This window comes from Cupressus sempervirens, chromosome 2 (genome assembly GCF_028749045.1).
Source record: "Cupressus sempervirens isolate cs-2001-9-10 chromosome 2, ASM2874904v1, whole genome shotgun sequence".
NCBI lineage: Eukaryota > Viridiplantae > Streptophyta > Pinopsida > Cupressales > Cupressaceae > Cupressus > Cupressus sempervirens.
In genome coordinates this window covers 143752592-143764788 of record NC_143119.1, presented here as the reverse complement: position 1 = coordinate 143764788, position 12197 = coordinate 143752592, and the positions used below count along the sequence as shown (strand labels likewise).

General features: G+C 34.9%; 1 protein-coding gene across 3 annotated transcripts in view; it reads left to right on the top strand.

The window, feature by feature from the left end:
• Window positions 1-8142, top strand: part of LOC149571447 (protein CHUP1, chloroplastic-like) — a 52616-nt gene extending 44474 nt beyond the window's left edge. For all 3 annotated transcript variants that reach the window (XM_089812960.1, XM_089812961.1, XM_089812962.1), the window contains 2 exons: window positions 7286-7432; window positions 7605-8142. In XM_089812960.1, coding sequence (XP_089669086.1) covers window positions 7286-7432; window positions 7605-7709 — 252 coding nt within the window. In that variant the 3' untranslated portion in view covers window positions 7710-8142. The remainder of the gene's footprint in view (window positions 1-7285; window positions 7433-7604) is intronic.
• Window positions 8143-12197: the final 4055 nt, after the last annotated feature.

Genomic DNA, 12197 nt, shown 5'->3' with positions numbered 1-12197 from the left:
TTTTATTCGTTGCAGTTTGTTTGGTTGGAGGCAATTGGAGGAAGTTAAAGTCAAGTATATATTCATTGAATGAATAGTGTATATCTATTTGTAATAATGAACATATCATATTATAAAACTGAGTGAAAGTCCACAATAAGAAGGAACCTTGAGGTTGTCTCCTTTGATCACAACGTCCAAATGCATTGGTTAGCATGTAAGCTTCCTTATTCAAGAGATGGTCATTTGTTGTTTCATCCTCGAATACTAAGTATTCGATTTTCTATGTTGTGGTGGAACAAAACTCACATCAACAGGTAGGCCTTTGCTTCAGATTTTGCTACTCAAGTTGACTTCAAATTGCTTTGGCCCAAGTTGACTTCAAATCATTTGGACACTAGAAAATTAATTTGTTTTTACTCTCTACCAATATTGTAATGTTAGGACTTGACATGGTTAAGTGTGAAATTTATGTTAGTTGCATCATGCTGCACTAAATTCCATCCTATTTGCCAGTTCCAAATTACTAGGTACCTCGCTAGAAAAGTTCTTGGGCCATGTCCTCTTCTCATTGTTAGCAAATGGAAGGGAGTTCATGGCGGTTAGAGGTTTCATTATTATATAGTATTATTGTCCATTATATTGATGTAATTAATCTTTGAGGTCCTCTTTAGTTGTAGATGCAAACAAGGTTGGTAAAAGTAGCTTGTATTTCCATTGGGTTTTTGCAATGCACCAACTACATTTATGTATTTAAGAAGTAATGTACTAAGGCTGTTCATTGGTACATGCATGATAGTGCACTTAGATTATATTTTGTGTTTTAATAACCCAAAGGAAGAATATCTAAAAATTTCAAGCAAATTTTGGAAAACTTGAAGAAATTCTATTGTTCTATAGTGAGTAGACTCAAGTTTAATTAGATGGAATCAAGATCTGGCTGAAGAAGTGGGGTCCATCCTTAGTTCGCCAAGCCCAAGGCACTCCAATGTGATTGAGATGAGAACATGTTTTGGTGATATATAATGCTTGAAGAAATGCATTGCCTCGTTCTTTGCAATTCCAACTCCTTTACATGACATTACTGCCAGTAGCAAGTCTTTACTTGGGCACAAAACATAAGAGTTTATTGGGTCATTCCTTTGATGGGATAATTGTGTTGAATTGGTTTTGACTTTACCTAACTGGCAATAATCTTTTGTGATTGAGATGTGTGCAAACTTGTATGCAATGGAGCTGGTATAATTACAGGGAGGGAGGCTGGTACATTATTATTTCAAATTATTTAGCTGTTTGGTTTTGAAATCTTACATATGATGAAGGATTGTATGCTCTTGTGCAAGAATAAATAAAGGACGCGACTATCCTCCCTACAAATTGCACCATTGGCTAAATTTCAAAAAAAAGAAAGCACAATGAATTTTTTTGAAATTTTCAGCATTTGATCTTCATGATCTGTATATGTTGTGATTGAAAACAACAAAATTATTGAGAAAATTCCGCAGTGTTTTCTTGAATCTGAAAAAGAATCATGTTTGACTTTTTTTTGTCTTTGGTCCATTTTGTTCTTAATTGCTTCTAGATTAGATTGTGTTGAAATTTTACCATCAGCTTTTCGAATCACACTACGTGATTCATCATCAGGATGAGAGAGCAAGAGCTGCAAAAAACACACTACATTATTCAACTCACTGTGTTTTTTGCAGCTCTTGCTCTCTCATCTAGATGATGAATCACGTAGTTTGATTCGAAACGTTGATAGTAAAAATTTCAACACAATCTAATCCAGAAACAATTAAGAACAATTTTAATGGATTGTGGAAATCTGATCTCTTTGTTTGGTCCATTTTGTCTGGAGATTAGCCAACGCCCCATAAATAAATGCCGTTATTTGTAGGGAAAGAAAACAATTGCTCATATTGACCATCAACCTCTTCAATATTTGTAGATCCAAACTAAACTGCAGCAGGAAAACACTTCATATTAATAGGTTTCCAACAGTATTTCTACTTGGTAAAATAATACAAGCAAGAATAAATAAATAAAGTGGTAGGCATATGGGGTAGGCTTAGTGTTATCTGGACGTCGGTTTTCAACCTTTACTACTCAATCATAAAGTCGATAAGAAAGAGCATATGCAGGGTTTTCATATGAAGGATGCATTTCAGCAGTTGTACGTGACATAGGGTGTTGGTTTTGAAGGAAAAGAGAAGTTCACCTCGACAAATGGGCACTCTATAAGTTGGGCAAGTTCCATGTACCAAAGAACATACCTTCATAGTAGCAATACATTTTTGAGTGGGCATGACAACATAAAAGTTGCAAAGTTGTATCTATTGACCAAAGCTGCAAGATGTTTCTAAATTAAGAAGAGGATGTCTATTGCATAGTTATGGGACTTGGACGAGTCTCAGACTCGCCTCTGACTCGGAAAGTCAAAATCCAACTCGGACTCGAACTTGGCGACCGGACTCGGCATGGACTCAACAAGGACTCAGAAAATTGAAAAACCTATGAAATTCAAAGATTTTTAAGGATTTAAGATTTTTTCATGCATCTTTTAGTCAGTTAACATTAAATACACAATAATTGAGATAAATAGAAGCTACTTAGTAAACATACGCAATTTTGCAAAAGTTAGTGAATTCAGTAGACATAAATTCACCACCTCTATTCGATCTTAAACATCTCAAAGATTTACTAGTTTCCTTTGCAACTCTTTCTTTGTACCATTTAAACATATCAAAAGCATGTGATTTCACTTTTATGAACATTACAATCATCATCCTTGAATAATCATCTACGAACAACATAAGGTATCTATCACCATAGTAACTATCAACTCCAATTGGACCACATAAATCAGTATGCACTAATTGCAAAACATCATTGGAAGTGTGTATTGCTAGAGAAACTAGACTTTGTCATCTTACCAAGTTGACATTCTTTGCACATAGCATTATCAAGTTTTTGCAGGATTTTCACCATATTTTCAAACACAACATTTTATTTCATAACCACACATTCACAATTCTCGCAAATAAACATGTCTCAATTGTAGGATCAAGGTAGAACAAGAGATCTTTGGTTTGCAATCCTGTTCCAATTAGATTGCCTTCATCATCAAAGATTTTGACCTTTCTTTTCTCAAATTCAAGCTTGTGACCTGAGTTATTCAACTAGGCAACACTCGACAGATTATATTTAAGTCCTTGTACCCAATATCCATCATCACATCTGATCTTATCATTCAACATAATGAGCTTTTACCTTTCACCAAGAATGGAACATCACTACCAAACTTAATAGTTCCACCATCATCAATTTCTTCAAAATTTTCAAATTTACTTAGATCACTAGTCATATGATGTGAACAACTACTATCAATAATCCATGAATCATTTTTTTGTAACATGTGAAATAAGGGCAGTTTCATTTTCATACCTTTCACCATTTGACTCTTCCTTGAATGCAACATAGACCATTTCTACTATGTCCTTGTCATCATCAGAACTTGTCTTGGTATGCTCTTCTTCAACAATGTAACACGACTTCTTGCCTTTGTCTTTGTAATCCTTGTTCTTCTTGTACTTGTAAACTTTCTTATCATGTCTATCAGACTTGTCTTGGTTAGGACATTTAGCATCAAAATGACCAACCTCAATACATTTGAAACAAATCAACCACCACAATTTACCTTTGTATTTACATTTATCTCTTGACAACCTTCTTGCAAGCAATATTTCTATCTCATCCAGATCATCTTCAGTTTTAGATTCATTTTCTTCTCTTTGGATTGCTGATGGTTAGTGAAGACTTAAAAGCATTTCCAATCGTAACCATACTGTTATCATAATTGCTCAACTCAAATGCAGTTAACTGACCAACTAGACCATCAATTGTGAGATCATTTCCAGGAATAGCTCTTACTTCTTGAATAGTAGAAACTTTGATAACATAAATGGCAAAAGAGTTCTCAAGACTTACAATTTTAGAATCTTGAATGACACCTCCAACAACTCTGATTGCACTTGCAACATCTTTGAGTCTGTTCACATATTGTGTAACATTTCACCTTCTTTCATTCTCATGTCATCATACTTACCTTTCAAGCTTTCAGCTTTAGCTCTTTTTACATTGTCATCTCCACCATAGACAAGCTTTAGTTTATCTCACATTTGCTTTGCATTGGCACAATTCTTAACATCATCAAATTCAACATCAGTGAGAGTAGATGCAATATCAATCATCATACTGTTATGATTCCTCTTCTCATTCATTTAATCCACAGTCAGAGGACCATCAGGTGTGACATATTTATTATCTAACCAATGTGTGACATTATTTCTAATACCTGAAAGATGCAATCTCATTTTGTCTTGCCATGAGGAAAAGTTCTCCTTGTGCAACTTTGGTGGCTCTCCCTTATACATCTTGATCTTTAGCTTAAGTACCTTTAAACTTCTTTCTTCAAGCACTTAGATCTCTGATACCAAATTGTTAGATAACTGAGAGGGTGGGGAGGGGGAGTGAATCAATTATGCCCAGTTATCTCATAGTCCCTTTAAACTTTTCATCACCATCAAAGCAATATAAACATTAACAACATTAACTTCAATACATCCAATCACTCGATAGACATATCCAACTTGAAACTTAACTAATAAATCAACTTATTCTCAAACAGTGAACAAACTGTTCCTTGCATTACCGAGTGTTAGTAAATTTCTAGTAATTACCTAGTGAATCTAGTTATTACCGAGTTGCAGTAAACTGTAAAACATGTAAATCAACTTGCAACACAAATAACATTCACAAAATTGTTAAGGGAAAAACCATCTAGGACCAACAACCCAAAAATTTCATGCTTATGAAGTGATCTCGATTAGGAGACTACCTTGCTAAAAGTTACATACACTTTGTTAAAGTGACCTTGTTAGAGGATTTCACCAAAAGATCATCTGGACCTTATCACTTCTTGTCTAGGACCAAAATGAGTGGCTTGATTTAAAGGACTTACAAACACCACTAATCACAGACTTGTTAGGTCCACTCTGTGCTTTCAAGATTTTCTACTACAATAGTTAAATAGTAATAGCGAAAGTTGATCTGTTAAGAATAACAACTACCTTCGCTTGTTCAATTCTTAGTTCATGCTTTTTCTCTGTCTTTTACTCACTACACTGATTCTGTCTTTCACAAACTCTTCTTCTCTTCTCTCTGCTCTGCTCGGTTCAATTCGCTCAACACTTTTTTCTTCTCCTTCAACAACTTCGCGCTTTACAACATCATTCAATCATATCTCTTTTAGCTTCATATACTCTCAAACAATACAACAATGATATCATCAACCACTTTGCACCAACAACCTAAACTTTTCATTTTCTCCTCCTCAAATAGATTTCTCAATACTTCTATATCCTTCCATCTTTTGCCGCTTAATCATAATCATCGATCTTAGGTTTACAATGGAATTCCTTCATACAATGAATTTAGACACATAGAAAATATAACTTTACATAGAACTTTGTGTCAATCCTTATCCTTCTTCAATTTCCTTCGTCAGATTCTTCTTGAATTTTCTCCATCGTAGGTCTTGCGGAAAACTTTGATTCTCACAATAGACCTTCTTGAACTTCCAAATTTCCATCAAAAGTCGGCCTCAGATTCCAATTTCTCAATCTTTTTCATCTGGTTGTCACTTGGTAAATATTACATTTACTCGGGCAACATATAACTTGGTTAATACTGATTCGCTCGGGCAATACTGTGTTCTTCCTTCTTTGCAATCGCTCCTGCAATACTGTAGTCACTTGGTGAATACAACTCCCTTTATTAACCTTGTGACTTGGTTAAGCTTGTGATCTTCAATACTTATCAACGATACATGATTGTAAAACAATCAAACCAATATTACATAATCATGATCTAGTTCATTTAAGTACCCATTGAATACCATACATATCAACTCTGACTTCATCATACTTTCTTCAAATCCTCTTCATCAATCAAACGATATGGTACTTTCCTAAGTTAGTATAATGTCTAGCCAATTAAGATTTTGACATCAATGACAATATGACAACTGATATGACTCTTTTACATACATTCATAGCATCATCACTTAACAATCTCTTCATTATCTATTACAATACCAGTTGGGGCTAACATCAAATACAACAGGAACTCATCTATGCTTCAAGTAGAAACTCACTAATCAGGTTGATTGATTATAGAGAATGGTCTAAACAGGGAAAATAAACTTGGTCTCTTTCGAAAACTAGGAAAGAACTAGCATGTGATGCTTTATTTCTATTGGCTATCCCAGAAGATTTCTAGATGGTGGAACTGTTACACTAAATTGACCTGGCCCTTTAGTGGGCTTAGTTTTGTTGTTGGGTCAATTCATCTCGACTCTTAATTCTTGTAGTTGGAATTCACCACCATCACAGTTAACTCACATCCAAGTAGGATCTGTACTAGGGTTTTAAGTTCATTGTTGTGATTTATAGCTGCTGACTTCCTAGAGCCCCTGGTTTTGTCATTGTTCTTTGATTTGTTCATTGTGCATCTGGGTGTTTCTTCCAGTTAACTTATGCTGTAAATTGTTTGCAGATATGAGTTTGTTTTATGCCAATATGTTCCATGGACCCATTTGTTCTGCTTGCTTTAGAAGTAAGCAGTCAACTGAAGTTATTTGGTGAGATTTTGAATGATCTGAAAGGGATCATCTATACTGATCATTTATTTTTTTGGAAAGTGTGCCTCAGTGGGGGAGAAATTGTACATCAGATCAAACACGTAATACGTTACTAGAGAAAGTAGGACTCAGCAGTATAAATTGGACTAATGCATTGACTGTTTAAGACCTAGCTTCAGAAATAATGTTAGATCCTCAATCTTCTTTTGATGCAAACTAGGCATTATATTTGTCAATAGTTGTGTCCACTAAAGTAGGCTTTCCATGACTCCAAAGAAGACTACATGTTGAATTCCATAGACATTGGATTGTTGAACAGTTTGAGCAAAGACTGCACTGTATTTTTTCTACTGTTGGCACATCTCATCATAAAGCCTAAAGAGTTATGTCACCAATAAAGATTGCAACACGTAATGTTGTCTATAATCTTGTGCAGCACTATATTGCTACATATTGTTTTGTGCACTCTGTTCATGGAAATTCTACTTTTCATTCATTTTGTGTATGTTAGATTCATTAAGATGATATTCTACATGACTTGCTACATCCCATCTTTTCTTTTCGTCAAACTATAATAGGAAAACTAAAGTCGCTTTCAATTTGCAGATTAAACTTGCATCTGTTCAACTGGCAAGAAAATATATGAAAAGGGTTGCATCAGAGCTAGATAATACTATGAATGTTCAAGAGAAGGAACCAGTGAAAGAGTTCTTACTTTTGCAAGGTGTACGTTTTGCATTTCGAGTTCATCAGGTAAGACATTATAAACTCTAAAATCTTGTATAGTTGGCCAAAACGAACCAACAAATATAAAGGGTGTAAGGATGCCTTTATAAATTATAATAACTGCAAGCAATTTTTGTTGTTAAATTCATTTTTTAGATAGCTGGACATGTATGCATTTTCTGACAACCGTTTCTTGTAGTTTGCTGGAGGTTTTGATGCCGAGAGTATGCATGCATTTGAGGAACTTAGAGGTCGTGCCCATGCACAAGCTGAAAGGACAGATAGTTTGAGTTCAACAGACTAAGATGCCTCCTCAGTTTTGTCTTACTGATGGCAGTCCATTGTTATTGTGCATAGCTTCTGGTAATCGCTTTGTGAGTTTATTATGCTCTTAACGTGGTTTGATCGTAACATGGTTGCCTCATGGAAGTGCAGAGATTCCTCCCTTTGTAATATATATGTAACGTATGTATACACTAGTTCAAAATGCAGCTATAGTTTGTCAGGTTTCCATTAGCAGTGTATCCCCTCAAAAGGAGTCAACCTCAGAAGGTAGTTGGGAATTTAGATACGGAGTAAGAACTTCAATATCAACATTATAGTAATAGCACTTTTAAATTGATGTTATGTGTGGGAAAAGAACACATCTCAAGTGGCTTGAACTGTAGCCCACCTTTTGTATTTTAAAAACTTCCATTCTCAAAAAAAAAAGTTCATCCTTGTATTTTAGTTTCAAACTAATCTTTTACCAGAATGTGAAATTTCTAGTTTGTATTTTTTCTGCACTGCTTCTGTAAGGTTTCATGTCTATATTCTTGTGCAGTACTTTTATTCCACCTTATTTATTTGGTCTGCCATGGATTTGAACTGTCTTATTTTATATTCAGTGCCAGGAATAGACTTGATGGTATTCGTAACAACTAACCTGGGTTAGAAAGTTTTTCATTTGATCGGCCAAATTTCAAATGCTTGACAGGATTATAATGTCAAACACATAACTGTCTTATTTTATATTTTCTAATGGGAACATACTTGATGGGATTCAACTATTCATAAAACTAACCTGGAATATGAGTAGTATAAAAACATCTTTACATGTTGAAGAAGTTAATTTGTTATCCGATCTGCCAAATATCAAATGTTGATGGAGGCGCTTCAAAGCGTTTGAAGTGTTATGGAGAATTTATGGGGTTACCGGGACTGCCAAGCTGGTATGCCAAAGGTTTTTTATGGGGAAAGTATAGCATTTTCCAAGCCACTCTAGCATTTGTAGACGAAATGGTGAGGGGTGTACAAACAAGCATCTAAATCTTGCCATATCAAAATCATATTACAATATTATAGAAACCTTGCTACTAGACTCATCGTTTCCAAGTGTTGGTGTTTTGGCAGATTTCAAGCAAAACATCCATCGAATAAAATATAGATTTAATTCAGGATGAGAAACAAATGCTAAAAGCCCATCAAAACCATCTCCATTACTAAGTCTCAATCTTCATTCAAAATTAGAATCGTATTATGGCTTGATCAAGAACAGGTCGAATACAGAAAAGAAGGGAGCCGTGTTCATGAAAAAAAAGGACACTTACACAAAGTTATGTCCCTATGAGATATTAGGTGTCAAATGTGCCCTTGCATTGTCAAATATTTCTTGACATTGCTATAAAGGTTCAATTTTTTTTATGATGCCACATCAGTATACTTTTTGCCAGTCAAGATGTCAAAAAGGGTCTAAAAAAGTCAGACATCGTGCACTAAGTCATGTTTTGTTGGTCCATTGATGTACCATCACATAATTGGTTGCTTGTTAGATCTATGGAATATATTTCATTCAATCATGGGAAGACATTCAACTGCAGGGTCCTATGCTCTATTTTAAACTTATAGATTGAATCTTTAAATGGTGAAACACCACAAAATGTAAAATGCAAGCTGATAAACATTAAAATTTTGCAAAGAAATAAAAAATGTTATTCGTGGAGAAATTCAAATATACAATAAGGGTTGCTATACTATTTCTCAACATATCTTGTGTCTAGTTCCAATGATTTGAATTCATTGGCAAACTTAGGCAACCATACCTAGCATGCAAAAACTTGTAATATTGTTAACTAAAATAGATGGCCTAACTCATGAACAAAGTTATATGCTCCAAAAGTCATTTGATTTTAGTTTGAAGGCAAAATATGAACATTTATATGAATATGAAAGGTCACCAGATCCTTAAATTTGGAGTTGGATGGGCACAAATAAGAATCAAGAATAAATTATAAAGAATTTGGAGTTCGATGGGCACAAGTAACAATCAAGAATAAATTATAAAAAACTAGTGTATATTATTACCTGAACTTGGTAGGGTCATAAATCCTACCTCTATGGTAAAAAAATTGAACTTCATATTGTCAAAAAGAGTTTAAAAAGATTTAACTTCAATGTCTTAAAATGCTTTCCTTTGGCTAACAAATTTTAGGGACTAGCAACAACTTTGATTCCAAATTCTATGTTGAAGGCCCCCCAAATTCTATATTATTACTAATTTTGAGACCTCCATTCCTAGTGTATCCACTTACGGACCACACATTATAATTACTTCCATAAAAAATCTCAACCCTATACATGTTAGCATTCCTAATCAGGCATTGTTTCCACTATTCCTTCAAGTGTTCCACGTGCTTTTATACCTTTGTCAATTCCCAGTTATAATTGTGTTCCTTTAAGTATTTGACCATTCCTTCCATTGCCTCCTTATTCTATTTACTCCTTTCAAAAACTTGATAATGTTTACATACAAAAATTTCAAAACAACATTGGTTCTTGTTATCTCTAGAAGTTGTCTTGACTAAAAACTACAATCTTAGGATTCAGTCACTTCGAGTAACATGGAAACACTCCTGGGTAGTGGGTGTACCAAGTTTAGGAGTGAATTTCTGGGTTATAGGTTGATTCCTTTTGATGTCTCACCTATTTGCTTCTTTAAAGAGAAAATTAAACTTGAAGGGGAAAGGGATAGGAGGATTACTTGAAAGTAAATGCTAAAAGTAAATGGGGGTGAACACCAAATATTCAGATGAAAAGATTGCTCGCTTGACATGATGAAAGACTTTTGAATGACTAAGATAAGCACAATCTCAACCTCAAGAAGCTCATACACGAATATTTTACAAGAAGGATAAACTTCAGACAAGATGTTAAAGGGAATGATAACATTCACAATTTCACAAAAACTTGAAAGAAAGAAGAACATCACGACTTGCAACCTGTATAAACTTTTCAAAACTTATCTTGCAGCTAAAACTGAGACAAAAACCCAAGGATTCAAAGTAAATCACAAGAAGTCCTATCAAATCAGTAATTTAAGCAACAAAAGACACAAGAAGGGCTCTTGAACTGTTCCTTTATTTAGATTTCAAAGGTCATTTCATAATATTCATCCAGATTGATTGTACAAGTAAAGTAAATTGCAGAAAAAGCATGAAGGATTCTTAAGAAATCTCGACAACACTACTTTTGCATAAAAACTTAAAAAATGCTAGTCCTTAATCCACATCTTGGAAATCCTTATAAAGAGGAGGATTGCAACAAACATCAGATGGGAGGGGCACATGCCAAAAAACTATTGGAAGAAAACATATATTTTTAGAAAATTACATCTTACATTTACATTCTACATCTCTGTAGTTGGGTAAAACCAGGAAGATGATCATGAAAAATGCTAGGTGGTACTTGTTGCACGAGGCCTTTAACTAATTCTATTTGTCTTTGCCTTTCATCATGAAATTCCTCAACTGCATGATATCTTCAACTGCTCTTACCACATCCATTTCTTCTCTAGGGCCTTCTGAAATATCTGATCCTTCCTTTTCAATCTCTCGGCTCTGCTTTATCTAGGATCAGATCTTTATTTTCTTGTTTTAGCTCTACAACTTGAACCTATCATTTCTTGCCACCTTTGGTTAAATTCTTAACCGACTGCTCAGTGAGATCACAAATATAATAGTTGAAGAGTCAACTTCAAACTTTGACTCTCGACCTCTCAAAAAAACTATGATCACAACCTAGTCGCTCTATCGCCACAGTTAAACCCTTAACATCATTCTTGACCATGATCGTGCGACCGACATAAACATTGACTGTGTCACAACCTCACAACATATTATGTGACTGCTAGATTTTAGTTGTGACACTACGCCAAGCTTGAAAGTTGATTGTTTGACCGAGGTGGTATGAGATCGCAGGGTCACAACCTATATCTTGACTCAACCATTAATCCTTGCAATCGAGCGACAAAGGTATCGCTGCATCGAAACCTTAACCTCAGGTTACAATTAACCCATTGTGATTCTGCGATAAGGGCATATGAACAACTGTTTAAAAAAATGGGCCCACTGGTACATGTGTTAGCCTCTCATTATGTCACCTTGGGTAACTTTCTTGCTTCTTTGTTTAGCGAAATGCTAATGACCATTGATCTATCTTTGATTGAATGACTAGGAAGATGAACAATCCTCTCTCTCGAAAGTCAAACAAGACCCCCAATGCTACCTGTCACCTCTCCACTACTTTGCAAGCTTAACTCATGATTAGTCTTAACCCCTTGTGAACATGTGAACAAAGATGAATCACAGACTCACAACCTTAACCATGAGTCTTTATTAATTTCGGGTGACCTTGTGATCAGATAGGAATCGCTACTTCGCAACTTATATCTTGACCTTAGCATTTAACCTCGCGACCGACTATTAGATTGACTGCTTCATCCTCAACACATCATCGCAACTTGAAATTTAACCTA